The following is a 20,099-nucleotide window of genomic DNA, read 5'->3' on the forward strand; positions in this document are numbered from 1 at the left end:
TAGTGTGAATCTATAGGTGTTAAATGGTCCATGCTATGAATTCTTTTTCAGGATCACATTTTGTGCAACTTTCTACTCCTCTTAAATATGTGAAAACTATTTGACATCCCTTTTTTGGTTAATTTTATTGAAAAGCGCACTTCTGTAAACATTTTTAAAATGTTCATGCTTTTCCGGACCACTGAGGGCACTGTTGATGTGATGTCATTTCAGGAAGACACTGTTCAGTTTGGAGGTTTTCTGTTCAAATTGTGAACCCAAAATTTGTTCGTTGAAAACGTTTGTGAAAAAAAGGTTTGCTCATTGGTTTTAATACTGCAATGTACTGACACAACAACAAATCACCAAACAAAAGCAAATTCACGACAGCAAAATAGTCAAAACTCCAGCAACTTTTTTTGCTGAGCTATTTCACGGAAAGTTCTTTATTGTACTTTTTAGATTTCTGCCCGGAATGACATCACAGTTTTGCTCATGAATATGGAAATTTGCATTGGCATAAAAACAAAAAAGGCAACAAAACACCCCTGAAAGTGGAAAAACGAAAGTTGAAAATAAGGTTTAATGGGACACAAAGGTGCATTTTCGAGGATTGTGCCAAACAAAATCCCATTGCATGGCCCCTTTAAAAATTATCTACAATAATCCACTCTGAACTGAGACACAAAACAAGACTCTGACCTCTCCTGGTTCTCAAGTTCTTGTAGTTTCACTCTCTCTGTCTCAATCTGGTCCCTCTCCGCCTGTCTCTCTCGTTCAAACTCCTCTCTTTGCTGCAACAGATCGTGCTCTTTCTCTTTTGTTTGTTCTTCCAGCTCCTTCAGACTCTGTAAACGGTCATCAGAGTAAAGATCAACAATTGTACGACCCTGTCAAAAACGCTTGCTTGATGAAGTATCTGGTTCACCAACGAAGTAAAAATTTGGTCAGAACCGCAAGTCAACAAGAGTTGATGTTGTAAAAGAACATTTTTGTGAGCATGAACAAAATCTAACTCCTGCAATAACAGCATTTGCTGGCTTTATCTGTACTCAATCTCATGACTTTGTGGCAATTATCTATTCCTTTTTTCCTTTGATGGCAACAATTTACATCATTTTTAAAAATTCTATAGGATTATTCATCGAGTTGCCTAAAATTAAAAACTCAATATGCCATTTTGGCCCCTCTATTTCTGAGGTGCCATTTTCATCGGCACCTGTACATGTTTTTGTTTCAACAGAATTTGTTGTCAATAAATGGAACAGTAATAAGGAATAACAGATTAGTTGATTTTGGAAAACAAATTGTAACATGCACCGAGTGCCACAAGATTGCTAATGAGACAAAACCAGCTGAACGCTTGGATATGGTCATTTCATAAATTTAGGGTCTAAAGAGTGACATTTGTCCTGTCCCTGTTACCTTGGTACTTTGCAATTTGCCATTCAAGTATCATTAAGAATGACTTTAAAAGATTGTTTTATTTGTTGGGTAGGTAGTTTGCTATTCATAATCACTCTTGGAGGATGACTGCATTAAGGAGTGCATCAGAATTACAAAATCTTAGATGTCTGGTGTAACAGGGACAGGAAAAACCATGGGCCACAAATTTATAGAATGACCGACATGTACATGTATAGAGTACCGAAGTGTGACGTCATTTAGAACCAGAAAACGTAGTGCAAACGAATGGAGCACGCGCGCGTATTGGTTCACCGGCTGAATCACGCGCTAATGTCTTTCACACACATTTTGCGCGCATGACGTATTCACTTCGGTACTCCATTCCACTAATTCTTAATGGAATTAACAAAATATCATATTAAAAAAGCAGATAATCTGGCATAGATTACACCCCCCCCCCAAAAAAAAACCCACAAAAATCAACAGAATGAGCATCTCTGGTTAGGATAGCCTTGGTCAATGCTCTCGTCGTTATTCGTCCCGTACGCGGTCAATCGTCGGCATATATCCTCACGCGCTATGCACATGCATGTAAAAATACAGCGCGAACAGCGACCTCATGCGGCCACTATTTTTTTATGCAAATCGATCATCCCCAACTGATTTGCATAAAAAAATAGTGGCCGCATGAGGTCGCTGTTCGCGCTTTATTTTTACATGCATGTGCATAGCGCGTGAGGATATATGCCGACGATTGACCGCGTACGGGACGAATAACGACGAGAGCATTGACCAAGGCTATGGTTAGGAGGAAGGTGCATGCACAGATCCTCTACACAAGGATAACGACTTCCCCGAATTTCCGGTTAGATGCGTGATACTGCACTGGGTGTCTTGCGTGTGCATGCGCGAGACTCCAAACGTGACTACGGTCTTCCAGCATGTTCAGTGGTCAAATTTCTGTTAGGACGCCAGCTGTCGGCGATCATGGCGCGCGCGCATTGTTCTATGCGTTGTTCTATGCGTTGACGCGGCATATCGCGCAAGTAGAAAATCCATTCCCTGCATTTTGTACACAAGCTCACATGAGTTGTTTATCCTTGTGTAGTGGATCTGTGGTGTAAGGTACATAATTAATTTGCCCACAACCAAATGAGAAAAGCTTGTGATGGTATTAGTTTGCTGTTAGCTATTGTTTGTACAGAGAGTCTAGTGGGTATAATAAGTGAATATTACTGTCAGAAAAACAATGCTTGGCGGTGAGGAGGGGAGGTGAGATGGGAGATTTAGAGATGGGAATTGGATGCAAAAATGTAAGTGACATGATTTAATACTCCAAAAAAAAAAGAGATTGGTGAAAGCCTAGTAAAGCGGGTCCCAAAGCACACACAATTCTATTCAATTGATTCGGAATTGCTGTTCACAGGAAGGCTTGTCATGTTTCTGGTCTACGCAACGGGCCGGATTTGGACCATTCGTTGAGCTATGGGGTAATCCTATACAATAGCACTGCCGGGCTCACAGGTGACAGTTATTCAGTGAGTGAGTGCGTCAGTCAGTACAGGTACCAAGAGTACACTAGGCTAGCCCTATATATGAGCCCAGCAAACACAAATGGTTCTTCCAATCTCTGAATGACCCGAAGACGAAAGCAGCCATGTGTACAAGTATGAACAGAGAGTCTGAAGAATTGAAGTCTCAGAACAAAGATGTTATTCATCAAAAGAATTCTTATTTTTGTTTGAGAAGACCAGGCTGATGATTCAAAAAATGACATTTTACTAAGATTTGAATACCTGAATCAGGGAATATATATATCAGAGACTTCTACATGTAAATAAAGAGATGGCATAAGATTAATAATAACAAAGTTCTGCACTGTATCACTGGTGTCAAAATCACTGATTTGTTTCAGGTTTTGGTGAGCATGGCCGAGGAAAAATACTGACTATCTTAGAAATCAAAGTAATATTTGCAGATGAAGTTGAAAAGGGCACCAGACCTGCAACAGAAAGAAAATCAACTTGATGGCCAGATCATCCTGCCTGGAGGAAAACTAAACTATCAGTTGGACATTTTTGGCAGCTCCTTAAATGGTCTTGTTGTTTTGCAATTTGCATTAATTCGTTCAGCCATTCAATGGTGTGTAGAAAATCCATTTCGCCAACATCATCAAGGTAACGTATGTCAGAAAACCAAGCCTGAACTTTGTTAAGTGCTGAGTAAACATTCCAGTCCAACAATTCGATGACAGAGAGCAAGATTGATCTCAAACTATGGTTCCTCTTTGAAAATTACAGCAGTGCCTCATTTGGATAAAAAAAAATCTAGTCTACAATGATTTGACTTGTCTAGTCGAACTAAGGGACCAGGTCCCATTATCACAGCACTGCTAAGCACAGAACTTTCTGCTAACAGAGCCTCCATCGATTTTTCATGGAGATCATAAGCAGTAAGCATACAATAGGCACGCTTACTTCAGAGGAAAAAGTTGCTTACTTAGTGATGTAACTATAGAAATTTAACCATTGAACACATCCACTTCATGAAAAAGTGCTTAAGATTAGCACAATTTTCTGCTTTAGTTAGCACAATGTTTCTGCTTCCTGCTAAGCAATATCATGAAATTGGTCATAGGGCCCAATTTCGCGGCTCTGCTAACCACAGAATTCTGCGCTTATGATCATCATTCAGTTCAAACAAAAATATTTTGTGCTAAACCTGTAAACAGAGCATCCTTGGATGTATGTGCACGCACATAAATCCAAAATTCATCACTGACATGTGAAATATGCTTACCATCAGCACATAATTTTCTGCTACAGTAAGCAGCCATTTGTTTGCTAACAGTTAGCAGAGCTGGGCCCAGGAGCCAATTTCCCCCTCTAAACCTTGTACCGCCCCAAACCGCCCTGCCTCATACCGCCCAACAACCGCCCGAACACTCTGTGGTTTTATTTGATTCATGGAGGTGTAAATTCAACGTAATACAACTTTATACAAGAGCCAAAGGGTTAAAAGAGTTGCTAAGCATAAATTAGCTGAGTACCAATCACACAAGTCAAATATATTGCATAGCATTTTAAGCTGGTACCCTGCATATAAAAGCAAACAGTTTCCATACTTTGGAATAGATGCTTAGTGCCATGAAAAATGGGCATAGCTGCATGCATTATGAGCAGCAGGACAGTGTATTGTGTTTGCACATTACAATTGTATGCTTGCTCTCATGTCTATCTTGGAGTAAACCACATAATTTTTCCACTTGAAGAAAAATGCCATTCATTAAATGGAAATTGGTGATGCAATTTAACAGCTTATTACACACTCAGTTGTTAATTGAATGGATCTTGCTGCATTGTAACCGATATTCGGAATTGTAAATAAAAATCGTAATTCACCCTCACTCCTCCCTGAGCAGTTGTTATATCATTTTCGCCTCAAACAATCTTATCCTTAACCTCTCATTCTTGAAAAAAAAATACACATCAAACAAAATACATCCTGAGCACAGGCGCGCCTTCGATGCGTTTCACAGCTATTACCCCCCCCCCCAAGGAAGCCAAACTTATTCCTTCATACAACATAGGAAAGAGTTTAGGCTCCACGGATCAGTTTCAGCCATTCATGCAGGGCGAACTAGTCAATATTCTTCAGGTTATGTCTGGCATTACTGCTTTCGTATGACGACAGCGGCATCAAAACCATTATAGATTACTTCCCCTGCTGGCCCCGGCTTGGAACAAGCCTCACTCCCCAAGAACCGAAGCACATCGTCTCAATACTCGGCCACAGCGTTCAGGGTAAATTTGACCGTATGAGTCAGGAAACCAAGAAGGATGATACCGTCTTGAAAGAGCTGCTGAGGTGGATCGAAGCAGGACGAACTATCATACTGGATGCTGATGGTCTGTATCTCTGCTATTGGTATGTTATGCTTCTCAGGTGTTTAATGCCATGTAAATTACTGAGACTTGTGAACAGGTATGATCAATCATCAATATAACATAAAAGTAAAACGAGTTTTGTGGATCTACTCGGAAGTTATACGTTTAAAGCAATAAACTGGTGTGTTTTTTAAGCCATCTTCTTTTCCTTTTTTTAAAGTATTTCCATACAAAAAGAAGTGTTGGTTATTGCCACCAATTTTTCTCTTCTGTCAATTTTTCAAAATGCGTATGAAAAAAGCTCTGTACATCACGTGCGTTCCACTGTTTCCCATCATTTCTGTTCTCTTGGGTGTTTTAATACCAAGGGCTTGGGCAAATAGCGGTATATTTTTAGCACGAATTACTTTCGCTCAAGATGCTTCTTTACTGATATGACTTTCTGCATATGATTGGAATGTTCTCGTCGCATGTCTGCAGATGTTTCTCCTTGTAATTTTCCCGGCATTTTTCGTTGAAGACAATTTCTCACCAAGACGATATGAAACAGACCTACAGTGTATGCGGTGCTACCACTCTGCAGTTATTACAACTTATTGCAGGATGGTGGAATTGGCTTATTTTCCGCTTTATTGCCACCAATTTTTCTCTTCTGTCAATTTTTCAAAATGCGTATGAAAAAAGCTCTGTACATCACGTGCGTTCCACTGTTTCCCATCATTTCTGTTCTCTTGGGTGTTTTAATACCAAGGGCTCGGGCAAATGCTACCACTCTGCAGTTATTACAAATTATTGCAGGATGGTGGATTAGGCTAATGTTCAGCTTTATTGCTACTGTTCATTTTTCGTACCTGACAATCACTTCGTGATTTGCATAAAAGGTCTGTGATAATGATGGACGAAACGGCGCACAGGTTGCACGACGCCAGTGATGATTGGGATAGAGATACAGGCCTGTGTGACCAGATATCACTCCTTGTGTGACAGTCGATGGAGAAACACTAAAACGATTTTCTCTCTGAGATTTGAAAGAATTTGCGCCTTTTCAATTGAAAGCCCTTGCCAGCATCCAAAATGGCCACCGTTAGTTGTAAATTGTTACAGTATTCGATTTCCATCATTGTTCCCATTGCATTCATGTGGATACTGGCGCATGCTCACCCAAGTTTCGGTAGTCAACAGATGTGTGGGTTTGTCGACTATGCTTTGGCTATGCCAAGTTTCAATCAATCCATCGTGAAGACGCAGAAAGTCTGCTTCAATCTGTGTCTTGATCATCCCAACTGCACGTCTACTAACTACTTCTTGAAGACACGCCAGTGTGCTCTCCACAATGTGTCACACCTCGACTTGGACAGCACTCAGGGACTGAAGATGGCATCTGGCAGTTTCTATGCTTTCAGTGAACCAACTGTAAGTGCCTTTATCAATTGTTTCATCTCAAAGAATCATGATGTTGAATGGAAATGATTTCTTTGGTCACATCGATTGACTTTAAAGGAAACTGCAGGGGAAATTCAGCTCATCTGGTTTTCATGCACCTTACTATGTTTTGCAAAAATTTACAAGTTCTTAAAAGTTGTTTTCATTGAAAGTACCAAGAATGTGATAATTTTTCAATAATTAGCAAATCTTTTCATGATTACATGTAAAAGGGCGCTATTTTGCTTTTGCCACACAGGGTACTCCTTGTCAAATGTGAATATGAACAGTACAAAAATTAGTCCTTCAAAATTACCCTCAAAAAGGTTTTGAAGAAATATTGGCCACTACTATTGTCCAAACAAGCTGTTTAACATGATAAACAAGTAAAAAGTGGAACTTACTCCAAGAAAATGAAGGAAAAAATGATATATATTTGTACCCAAAGCTATAGAGACACTACTGTTCTGCGTTGAATGACATCACGCTTTGGCTCATGAATATGTCAATTTTCATTACCATAAAACCTAAAATGTTGAATGTTCTCCTTTTCTCTGCTACAAAGGAAGTGTAGAGTCATAGTAACATGGCAAGAAAGCCGTTTTAAACGTATTGAAGTAATAAAAATCCAATTGCATGTTTCCTTTATAAACACTGTCTTTTGGAACTCATGCAGTCCCTACAAATGTGCAGTAATGGTGTTTTTGCTATTTGCACGGCCGAGTTGTTTTCAGTCTGGAACAAAATTATTTTGGAGAGGACAAAATACCAGCATGAGCGAATAATATTGTTTTCTACTCCATTTAGGTTGACTGCAGCATTACTACATCAGCAATACAGACAAACAGGGACGTCGCCAGCGTACTGAGCAAGCCTAGGTAGGCATGCAATGTTTGTGATGTGGGAAACATATCTAAAGATTTCAGTAAGATCTGATTGATTTCTAAATTTTACAATTTGCGCAATTTCTTCATTTCATCAATTTGATAAGTTACACAAATTTAAAAGAGGAGTGAGTTCTGCTTGATGTAATTTTACAATTTAAAAATCTTTTTTACGGGTATAAACAAAGCTTTACAGAGACTCTTTTTCCCAAATAGTTTGTTTTTGCCATCTTTCATATCAGCATAATTTAAAATGTAGGCTTATAGTTTCCTCAATTTTGTTTCATCACAACAGTTGCAAGGAGTTACTGGAGGCAGGTCATGTTGTGAGTGGTATCTACACAATCTATCCTGCTGGATTCAGCCATGGTCTCCGTGTCTACTGCGATATGGAGACTGACGGCGGAGGATGGATCGTCATCCAGAGGCGTCAAGATGGCAGCGTTGACTTCTACCGCACCTGGACCGACTACCAGGTAGGCTTCGGCAACTTGTCTGGCGAGTTCTGGATCGGGAATGACATCTTGCGCAATCTGACTGAGCAGGGAACTTGGCAGCTACGGGTTGATTTAGAGGACTGGGACAATGAGAGAGTCTACGCAGAATACAGAGAATTTCAAATTTCTGGAGACAACTATCAGCTCAAAATTGCCTCATATAATGACAGCAGCACGGCTGGAGATGCACTGACAAGCATGCACAATGGCAATCTGTTCTCAACCAAAGACAAGGACAATGACAATTACCCAGCCCGTAGCTGTGCCATGAATTACTACGGGGCATGGTGGTATAACTATTGTTACCAGTCGAATCTTAATGGTAAGTACTATGCCCGTGCTGTACGATCTTTTGCAAGCATAAGGTGGAACATCAGGAAGGAACCTCATAACGTCAAGAAATGCAGCATGAAAATACGACCATAAGGAACTAAATGGAAGAATGATCTGCGCCCCAGGGCAGATCGGGGGGGGGGGGGGGGGGGGGGGGGGGGGTTAGCGGGAGCCATGCCCCCCCCCCCCAAAAAAAGAACCCCCCTTTTAGTGACGTCGCTTTAAAGGCAGGCACTTCGTACACCACCATCTTTTCCTAAAAAAAAAAAATGGTCAAAGTGGTCAGAAATTGCCTCAGATCGTACTGCAGAGCATTTAAAATCCCAAAAAAATTTGAGGCCCTAGCGGACCCCGACCACCACGCCGTAATTTTAGGACCCATTTTTGGGGGGACCCTCAAAAATTGTGTTCTGGATCTGCCCTTGTCTGCACCCTGTGACCATCAATATAATTAATATAACATTCAAATTAATATAAAAAGCTATCAATATAATTTCTCTAATCAGAAGCGATTTACATCAGACTCAAGTTTGGATTTGGCAAATTTGACAAATCACAAATTCACATGGGGCATATGAATAGATGATGGTTGCATGTATATATTTATGGGAATTAAATCTTAAATGTTCTGCACCTTCAGACTCTTTGTGTATATAATCTGTGTGAATTATTACCAAGAACTTACGTTGTCAATTGTGCATGTTTATATTTCAATATTCTCCTTTCAATTTTTGAAATGGTCAGTTTTGATGACTATTTGTTTCTTTATTATCGTATCATCTATAGTTGATTTTAACTTTTATTATTATGTGATGTGATCAAGCTAAATGAGTCGTTTGGAGATACAGGCCAAAATAGAGCCACTTTCATCACATCACTTCATCACATCTCTTGGCGTTCCGACTTCCATAATTTGTGAACTAAGGATGGTACCAGCATGCGGTTTTCACAGCAGTAATGCTGAGATGATGCTCTTTTCAAAACTGAAATAAAAATATATTTTGATCGGGGTCGACAACGACTCATTTCAGTATTAATGACTTCCAAGCGACATGATTTAGCTTGATGGATTAGGGCATAAGGTACTGTAATGGAAGGTTTCATGAAATCCTCCTCAATTTGTTTTTTTTTTAATCAATCAAAGCCTAGGTTAGCCCAACATGGCTGTAACGCGCATATGATGCACTTGGCTGGAACTAGTACGCAGTGTAGCATTGGGGAGGTGCCGGTGTGTTGTTGTGCACGTGTACAGTGGGTGGGACAGACTCAGTGGATTGGTCTATTGATGTAAATCCAACATTGACATGTACTTTGCAATATTTCCAGCAATTCACATTCTTGGTCAATTACAATATGTCTGAAAACTCATTATATGTGTAAATGTAGACATGTACATGTACTGTTAAGGCAAAAAGGGATTGCTGAATTGAATTTTATACCGTCATTGCAGTTTAAAGGGAATATACATCATTTGCTTTTGCTGTAATTTTCCGAAATGGGTGGAATTGGGGGGGGGGTTGGAAATATATAGCAAATATTGTTACACTGACTTTTTTGAGGTTTTGGGTTCGAAAATGCTATAAAAACCAAGAAAAACAATCATTTCCCTGTAGTCTGGTTCCCTGACTCCATATAAGAAGAAACAGAGCGGTTTACATACATTGGGGAATTGTAAGGTCAGGGAACCAGTCTAGCTGGCTTGTACCCGTTCATAGGTGTGTAATCGATTACAAACAAGTGCGATGGTCAATTAGGGCCAGTATTTGAAAAAAGCCAGTTTTTTCCAACGCTGGTCGGCCGACCAGCGTTGGAAATTGATACAAAAATAACACTTTTCTTGAAAATGACAGTATACATGTACCAGGTGCCATGATTTTACAGGATGCTTTACACTGTCATTCACTAACAGTCCAGCAAGGTATTTCAAAATGATTTGGTTGTTTTATTTTTTGATGTTTGCAAATGTTGTATTTTCCCTTTAAAGCTGTGGCTTGTACTTTGTAGTTCAATGGTGTTCCTTTCTCAGATGACTGGAATGGGGCAAATATTGAAGCACACACACACCATGCAGTCTTGTTCCACAGTTGTGGAGACTACGCAAGAGTTATCCTATGGTACTATGGGGACCGAAGATACTGTGGGGACAGCAGAAAGTCCCCACAACTCGTCCTAATTTGCCTAACAATAACACATTTCCCCATAACGCAGTGACTGCCTGTCCACACAAACGTACATACGTACAAGTACTGTGCACAATGTAAGGTACAAATTTATACTTCAGCAGTGATTAATTAATAGTGTCCACTGCAGTTAAGAAGAATAAGCCCTTTGTCTAGATACCGGTACATGTACATACACGTACATAACCCGCTATCACAATTCTGTGTATCAGAATTTCTTCTGGCACCTTGCCCAAGCGAAAATGTCATCCCGAATTCCAAAGGACGCGACGATACCAGCAAGTTCAAAATATTTCCGTTCATAGATCTTCACAATGTAGTTAATTTTTGAACTAGGCCTCTAGATTTTGTACCTGGATTTTCACAGGCTCCAGGTGGGGTAAAATTAGCATAAAACAATGCATGCAATTAACAAAGCTAAGTATAGGCCTATAGCACAATGGGCACAAAACTCAAAAGAGGAAAACAATTACATGTAAAGCAGGGACCGTAAAGCATGGACCAAAAAGCAAGGCAGGAATGGCTCACTTGAAACCATAATGAATTCCTAGGATTAGTAGTCCTCCACCATGAATATTATGTTACCCGGTAGCTACATGTAAGCTTGTGAGTACACAGGGGCCTGCAAGCAAGGGCAGATCCAGAACAATTTTTTTGGGGGGGGGGCCAAAAAAAATTGATCCCCAAAAAGTGTTTGCAAAAAAATTATGGCGTGGGGTTCGGGGCCCGCTTAAGGGCCCCGAAAAATTGTTGGATTCTAGATGCTCTGTGGTGCGATCTGAGGCAATTTCTGACCACTTTAACCAATGTTTTTTGAGGAAAAGATGGTGGTGTACTCATTGCCTGCCTTTATTGCGAAGTCACACTAAAAAAAATTGATCCGCCCTTGCCTGCAAGGCACTACCGGTTCATGTACCGGTATATAAGCCATAAAAAAGCACTGCCAAGTAGTCTTGGTCTCAGACGTTTCTATCTGATAGTTGTGTCGTGATTCATTTTTGAGGGCTTTGCATTTTGGTGTTGTCATCAACAGAGGGCACAATTTACTGGTCGTCCCTTTTTTGATCAACCATCACGCAAGTCAGGAATTAAATAAAAGTGAATTCGGAATCGATTCTTGTCAGAGCTAGGGATCGTGTAAAACAAAGTGGGTAAGAATCAAGTAAAGTGGAGAATTGATTTTGTAAAATTGTGTACAAAGATAATTTTAACCTCAAAGGTCTTTGAACCAAGACTACATTGCCAGCATTAACATGAAGCACGGCCTGTGTGTTGTCCAACTCCTTGACTGTTTCATGCATGCATCCACCAACTCTTAGAGAAAGTGTGAGCACAAAGTATGGTCGACCGTAGTTCGACCCTTAATTGTCATTGGAGTATACTACACGTATTTGCCAAGTTTCATCTACATGTAGATGTAGAACACCCTGTAGTAGATATTTTTGCTAAGTGAGTGGATCAGCTGAGACCCGTCAAATGCCACATTGCATGTCATTTGGCACACATTGGCCATTATTGCTCAGTAAATAACATAGTTTCTTTGACTGGAGCGTGTCGGTTCCAAGCAATGCCCTGGCACCCACTGGGCAGTACCGGTATGTTTTATCACAGTTTGATTTGTACTTTATTAATTGTATCCTTTTTATTTTTTAGAGACAATGTGAAAGGCTCGACCAATCTGTGTCTAGTGTGCTCCAACTGACTCCAAGTCATTTGTACATATTTGAGCAACATTGAAAAGGGTAGAACAGGCAGCACACAACCATGCAACAAACAAACAAAAACAAAATGCAAAAACTTATGCGATAAAGCAGCAGCAGGGAGAGCATGACAAACAACATACAGTACAATCTATGAATTTCATTTTTAAATTTTGTATTAACCCATTGATTTTGTATACATTAACTGCCTACTCCCTACAGCGCCCGACACTGCCCAAGCACTCTATGATTTCATGGCTTCTTCAGTGAGTAAAAGCAATGTAATACAATGTAGTACAGGTGATCGTGGGTTAAGGAATTTCAGAAATGGCGTCTTCGTCTCCTTAGTCGACAGGTGCATGAACACTAGAGGGCCACATTGCATACATCTATGCATACACTAGTTCATGTATTGCTTATGCATGTATTGCTTATGCACAATTACCGGTAATTTTATTTTGAATGTGCACAAACAAATATGCATGAGCACCAAGTGTACGGTGGCGAGGCATTTGAGTCCCTCCTTACTCACTCTTCATCGCTGAGTGAGGGGTACCGGTACCAGTACTTTGTGCACCAATTCTATAGAGTACCGAAGAGAATACGTCACGCGCACAATTATGTGTGTAAAAGACACTTCCCGCTTCTAAACGACGTCACACTTCGGTACTCTATAGCAGAACCATGGTCATTCTATAACTCCAGGGTCCAAAGTGTGACATTTTTCTTGTCCCTGTTACCTTGGTACCGTACTTTGTAATTTGAAATGTTCAAGAATCATTAAGAAATTAAGAATGACATCAAACGATTATAAATTTGTTGTGTAGGTAGTTTGCTGTTCATAATCTGTCTCGGAGGACGACTGCATGAAGGAGTGCATGAAGGAGTGCTCAAATCATAGATGTCAGATGTAACAGGAGCAGGAAAAAACATGGACCCAAAATTTATAGAATGGCCCACATATAGTGCTTCTTCAAAAAAATTGGTGTTACCCCGGTACTTTATTGTCATGCTCAACCTGCGACTGCATTTCTGTTAATACAGGTGGAATTTAAAGACAACAGGTGCCTACTAATGGCATACATGTACTAGCAAAAAAAGACGCCCATTATGTACAAACAAATGTATACAATGTATAAGTTTGTAATTGGGTTACAAACAAAGGGGGGCTTACGTTCACAAGATTACGCAGCATAGAAAAGGCAAGGATTAGGGTCATGCTTGTAAATGTGTTCACACCCCAGAATAAAATACACCATAGGGTCCAGGCTAGTATCTGCACAGTGCAAAGAGACAAGGGTGAAATGACATGAGAGGGGGAGGGGGGGGGGAAGGGGGAACACAAGGATTGGGGTTTCAGTAGACAATTATATACAGTTCAATAAAAAAGTTCTTGAGATATCATGAAAAGTAGGGTCATTCCATGCCAACTCAACAAATGTTGCACACCATCACCTCTTGGATTTTTTTCTTTTTTGGTGTACTGAAAGATACTTAGGAGAAATGCAAATTCTGAAAATTTGGGGTCTCTACGACTTTTCGTTCTTGCGCAACAGCATTTTGAAATTTGAGGTGGGCGGGGCCAAAAGTGCGTCGCGTCACGAAATTCAATGTTTAAAGGGCCATATATTTAAAACTATACCCCCCAGACATTTCAAACTTGGTAATCTGGGCTATTTTTTGCTGTAGATTTCAAATATTTTAACAGAAAGAAAGTAGCTTGTTTCATTTTTAAGTTAAAGGGGCCCCAAAATGGCCCAAAACTCATCTGGACCAATGTTCGGGGGGGTGTAAGTCAAAAATTGAAAATATTGTTTTCACCAATTTTTTTGCCTGTAATAGCCCCCAAGTGAAACTACTTTCATGTAAAATCTTACACTTATATTAACTTCATTGAATGAGATATAGCCCTTGCAAAAAGCAAATTGTTTATTTTTACGATAACTTGACCCCCCCAAAAACCAACGTCAGACATTCCGCCCCAAATTTTGCTTCACATATGTTTGAGGTTGGTCCTTAGTGAAGTCCTCTGAAAAGTTTCATGTTGGTGTCTAAATGTCTTCAGTGGATAGCTGGGCTTTATAATGAGTCTATATCTTACGATGCTGGTTCCGTAACATACAACTAAGTACACGTACATTGTACCAAGAATAACAGCAGTCGGTACATAAAGAATAAGTTGGGTATGAAACTTAGCTTACATTTGTACATGTAGACTTTTGATCAGTTGATATAATTGTTTACAGTTTCACAGGTGAAATTATGCATTCCTTGTCATGTAGTTTTGATGAAGTTGAATGAGTTGCATGATGGTTGGCTCACTAAGTTTGTATTGCCTTCCACAGCTATGTAGAAGTTCTGGTGTTGGTACGCAACACAACACATCAACAAATGGAATGTTACATTTATCCTCTCTTTGTGGCCAATAGAGAGTATTTGTTGATTCCGTCCTGTACATGAAGCGGACATACACATCCTCATGAAGTTGTGATACATCTTCTACAATAGCAATGTACCAAACATCATCATAGACCACACAAACATATTTTCCTGGGTTGAGGTCAGCTGCTACAATTGGTGCATGATGAGTTTCTTGCATGAACTAGGTTCCCCTTATCCATAATGAAAACTAAGATCAATCAGGTTAAAACCATAGACCCTTTACTCAAACTGAATCACTTCTCTTTGGTTCAGGTTAGTGCTATACTATGCTGTGCAAGTGAGAACTGGTTAATGTATACATGTACATGACATGCATGCTGTGTGATGAGCACATGGAAAGAATAAGACTCTCAAGTCATTTAACTTAATTTGCCTATAATGCACACATAGGTCTACAAGCAACTGTTTATTGAGCAGGAAATGGGTAGTCTTGACCCAAGTCTATCAACAGTCTATCAACAGGGATTTTGTTGTGCTGGTTCCGTAAAATACAAGTACATGTACTTGTATGTTACGGAACCTGCAGCATCGTAAGATATAGACTCTTTATAAAGCCCAGCTATCCACTGAAGACATTTAGACACCAACATGAAACTTTTCAGAGGACTTCACTAAGGACCAACCTCAAACATATGTGAAGCAAAATTTGGTGCGGAATGTCTGACATTGGTTTTTGGGGGGGTCAAGTTATCGTAAAAATAAACAATTTGCTTTTTGCAAGGGCTATATCTCATTCAATGAAGTTAATATAAGTGTAAGATTTTACATGAAAGTAGTTTCAATTGGGGGCTATTACAGGCAAAAAAATTGGTGAAAAAAATATTTTCAATTTTTGACTTACACCCCCCCGAACATTGGTCCAGATGGGTTTTGGGCCATTTTGGGGCCCCTCTAACTTAAAAATGAAACAAGCTACTTTCTTTCTGTTTAAATATTTGAAATCTACAGCAAAAAATAGCCCAGATTACCAAGTTTGAAATGTCTGGGGGGTATAGTTTTAAATATATGGCCCTTTAAACATTGAATTTTGTGACGCGACGCACTTTTGGCCCCGCCCAACTCAAATTTCAAAATGCTGTTGCGCAAGAACAAAAAGTCGTAGAGACCCCAAATTTTCAGAATTTGCATTTCTCCTAAGTATCTTTCAGTACACCAAAAAAGAAAAAAATCCAAGAGGTGATGGTGTGCAACATTTGTTGAGTTGGCATGGAATGACCCAGTATCAGTATTAACCACTGTGTCAGTTAGAAAAGAACTGATTTGGGTAATGATCAATTGTTATTAAATGCACATGTCTGTTGAACAAAGAACTGAAGTTAGGAAATTTTTAATAATTGGCTGTGATGAAATTATTGAGATAATGATTCGTTTCTTATTAGTTGTGTAAACGTAATACTTAAGTATGGTTTATTTGTGTGAAATGTATACATGTTGGTACCAAGGCTGACTAAGTACGATGCACTTTGAATGTGAACATGTTATGTACATGTAGGTCAGGCATGACATTTTTCAGACTTCAGTCTGAAATCAGACCTTTTGAATCTGCGAGAAAGACATCGGTATAAAAAGAATGCATCTTTCAGGCCTTTCATCCAATCTTCAGCTTTTTTTCCCCATTCCTATTTGGTACAGTGTATTGGATTCAACTTTCACTTGCAATGAAATGCAAGAAATGAACACCAAACATGCGGTAAGGACTTGGACTCAGACTCCAGTCCGAGCCCTTTTTGTACATACACGTACTTGGATACTTTCACAAGCACACCCACGTTTGTTTATGGTGTAAATCAAGGATTTTCTTTTGTTCTTCTTACCTAAACCTTTGTTTGTACCTTAACTTTTTCGCAACAGCTCTCATTGGTTTTGTACACGTTTTCTAATCGAGGTCGTCCGCGATTTGGTTCCTGTCCTTGATTCACCGATGATGTTGCATGTGTGTGTCCTCGACTTACACCATAAACAAACGCACCTTTTTGTGCAAATAACCACATCCATAAACACGAACATTCGTGTACGTACATGTTCTTGGACCATACTGTCTAGTTTCTCAGGCTTAATTTCTCCACCACCATCACCACATATTTGAGTTTCTTGTCAGACTCAGAGAAGGACTGGACTACAAGTACTTCAAATATTTATGGAGAGGGAAGGACCGTAAGAAAGGACAGGAATTTGGATGAGTGGTACTAAGCTAGGGGAAAAGTCTTTTAAATACATATAATTTTTAAAAGTACCGGGTGTTTAGGAACATTGGATGCGCTGTGATTTTCTAACCTTAAAAAGGATGTACCCTGAACTTGAAAATGTCTTCTGGAGACAACGGTTGCATTGGAATAAAGAAAGGAAACTCTCAATGAAGGAGGATACATTTCTTGCATGTCTGGTGTGAAAATGGTATTTGATCAATGTAGTGTTCACATGAAATAGCGTGGGCTTTTGCTTGAACTTTTGTCAAATGTTGATAGTATTCAGTGTATGTATGTAAGTGTTGAGATCTGGACTAGGAATGCTGAAAAAATATCTCCACATTGCAAATATAGTTTATGATAAAGCATAATCTACTTCATACATTGGCTATAAACTAAGTCCAAGTACAAGCTTTGAGTAAGATACTGTTTCTTTTAATTTTCACTACTTTGCAAATAGGACGATGTTTCTGCTGATAGATGAAGTGCCTTGTGAGAAGGTTTCTTGTTTCTTGCTTTGTATTTCTCAAACAAAAGCATAAATCGCAAATCTAACATTTTTTTTCTTCAGTTGAGTCGACTTTTAACAAATTCATAATGTTCGTTTTTTATCCTTATTTTATGATTCCTCTCTATGGGGTATTCAGTCCAAAATGTAATGCGGGAAAAATTCCCTTTTTAAAGAAGCTAGACAATTTTCTTGGTTTTTATTACTCTTGTGCAATAGCCTGCTGCAGTAGCTTTTGCCAATGACAAGTAAAACCTACATGTATGCATAGCAATGGGCATCACCATTTCCCCACATTTTCCCCTCAAAGTGCAAACAAAGTTGAACCAGCAATTTACATCAAAGAGAAAACCCCTTATTTCTACCAAGCCATTTTGCAGCAATCAGTGTGAAGCAAATAAAATAAGAATAAAGTGGAACCACACTGAAACCAACAGGACAAATTAATGTTCATCATTTGTCAAGGAGCGCAACTGTACTACATGTGCCAAGTATCTAAGCACCGGTGGTGATCAATATTTAGTGCATAGCCCCTTTTTTCATTATGATTTGCAATAGCAGGCTATATTCTCTTGAGTGATTCCTGTTACCATTTGCGATGATTTCAGTACCACGAAACGAGTATCGCAGGTACTCAACTACTCGCAAGTAATTTCATCGCGAGTACCTGAGTTGAAAACTTCACTACTCACCCACAACTAGTTTGCAGCACTGCACATGTTGCTGGCATCGTGGCTTTGGGCGTGAACCCTGGCCACATGGCATATACCGGTTTATTGTTTCTTACTAACACCAAATGAGCACAGACATTGACAAGAGTTGGAGACCCCCAATATAGGGCTGGATAGCTCAGTTGCTGGAAACTGGTCCAGAGAGGACACAGGTTCAATTTCCACTTTTGTCGATTTCTATGTCAACAATTTTCAAAAAGGACTGACGTGCTTCAAGGACTCTGAGGGAAATGGGGAGCTGATGCATACAAGTAAGTACACACTGCACACTATTGCAACTGTGACACACTATTGCAACTATGCACAGCAAACTTTACTGGTTTACTCAGTATTATTAACAAGGCAAGCATGGGGATGTACATAGACAACTTGGCAAATCCCCCAGTGTAGCTACGTAAAGCACATTTTGTTGGCAGTTGGGTCAGCTAGTGATTTGATGTACAATTTGTGACTCTGTTTTGTGGCAACAGTTTTTAAGAAGTCAAAGGAGTGGAATTCTACATAATTCAAGTTACAGTTTGTAAAACTGTATAACTGATAATATTGCTCTAACTTTTGTCTGAAATCGTTACACAGTTGAATTTTTTAAAACAGTGTTTAAGAGCCTTATTGCAAATCTACTTTCATTTGTACCACGATTGTGAAGGTTGTTCATTCATGTACCATGTACTGCTGAGAAGGGAAATGGCAAAAGTGATCACTAGCTTGCCCAGACGGCGCAGGCATTTGCAAAGTTGTCTGTGTGACATTGTAGGAAATATACAGAATCGGCACGTGCAAACTTGAGTGTTCTCAATAGAGGTGTGATGTAATGCAACTTCTGAGACTTTATTCGTTGCTTTCACTTACCTCCATTTTATCATTCAATTTTCGTTGCTCTTCCTTGAATCTGCTCTCACTGAAGCTCTCGGTCTGCAACAGCTCTTCCAAACCCTGCTTTTCCCGGGAGATTTGCTCCACGAGATGAGTCAGCTTCTCTGTTTCTCTTTTCAGTTCTTCCTCCGACTCCCGCAAGCTGTTCTGGGTGGCTACGGCTTCTTCGAGCAGTCGCCTCTGCTCTTTCATTTCCTCGTTGTCCTGCACTATGCTTACTTTGAGTCCTGCCCGTCTCTCTTCCAGTCCAGACAGCTCTTCCTGGATGCTGCACTCCTGGACTTGGAGCTTCTCCCGCAGCTGCTCTTTCTCGTCTTTGATGCCGACATCCTCATCATTGAGGGACGTGAGCGTTCGACTCCGAGTCATGTTGAACTGCTTCAGCTGCTTATTGGTGCTGGTCAGCTTCTCCTTCTGTTTCTCGATGGCCATCTTACGATCTGACAGCTCCTGCTCCAGATAATGCAGATTAGCTGCCTCAATCTGAAGCAGGTTGCTCCATTCTGTTTCCAGAATGTCTTCATCCCTGCGCTTCTGTTTCTCCAGCTCGACAAACTCAGCTTCGATGTCCTTTTCTACATCTGCTTCCCTGGCTTCCAAGGACAGTTTTTCTGTAGCTATTCTCTTTTCTGCTGCTTCTATCCTCTCCAAGTCCTTTCTCAAATCCGCAAGCTCCTCTTCGCTTGTCGCAGCCTTTATTGCACACTCATTTTGCCTCTTCCTCATGCTGAGCTCTGTCTTCTCATTTTCTAACTCAGTCCTACTCTGCCAGATTTTGTCGATGCGGATTTCTGCCTTCGCCTGAATGTTCTTCTCAGCTTCCTCGATAGCATCCAACTGTCGCTGCTTCAGCCTGTCAAAGTTGGCCCAGGCCTCTGCCACTTGCTGGTTCTCCATGGCCAGCTGGTTCTTCACGGAGTCATCCATCGTCGTGGCTAGTTTCCGGGCCACTTCGTGCTTGGCCTTCAAGGCTTCCAGCTTCTCCCGCTCTATCTCCAGGAAGTGGTGTTCTTCATCCCGCTCCCGTTGGACTTGTTCTTGTTGCTTCTGGAGATCCTGCTTGGCCTGAT

General features: G+C 40.1%; 1 protein-coding gene across 3 annotated transcripts in view; it reads right to left on the reverse strand.

Moving 5' to 3' along the window:
- Nucleotides 1–20,099, reverse strand: part of LOC119742632 (kinesin-like protein KIF16B) — a 76,313-nt gene that overhangs the window by 17,460 nt on the left and 38,754 nt on the right. Inside the window, exons 23-25 of one of the 3 annotated variants that reach the window (XM_038218761.1) lie at nucleotides 19,006–20,094; nucleotides 13,464–13,565; nucleotides 682–827 (exon numbers count right to left, since the gene is read on the reverse strand). In XM_038218761.1, the coding sequence (XP_038074689.1) occupies nucleotides 682–827; nucleotides 13,464–13,565; nucleotides 19,006–20,094 (1,337 nt within the window). Of the gene's footprint in view, nucleotides 1–681; nucleotides 828–13,463; nucleotides 13,566–17,005; nucleotides 17,042–19,005; nucleotides 20,095–20,099 lie in introns of all 3 variants that reach the window. The other 2 variants (XM_038218762.1, XM_038218763.1) reach the window with 2 other exon arrangements.

The sequence above is a fragment of the Patiria miniata genome, unplaced genomic scaffold (genome assembly GCF_015706575.1).
Source record: "Patiria miniata isolate m_02_andy unplaced genomic scaffold, ASM1570657v1 HiC_scaffold_6, whole genome shotgun sequence".
NCBI classification, from domain to species: Eukaryota; Metazoa; Echinodermata; class Asteroidea; order Valvatida; family Asterinidae; genus Patiria; species Patiria miniata.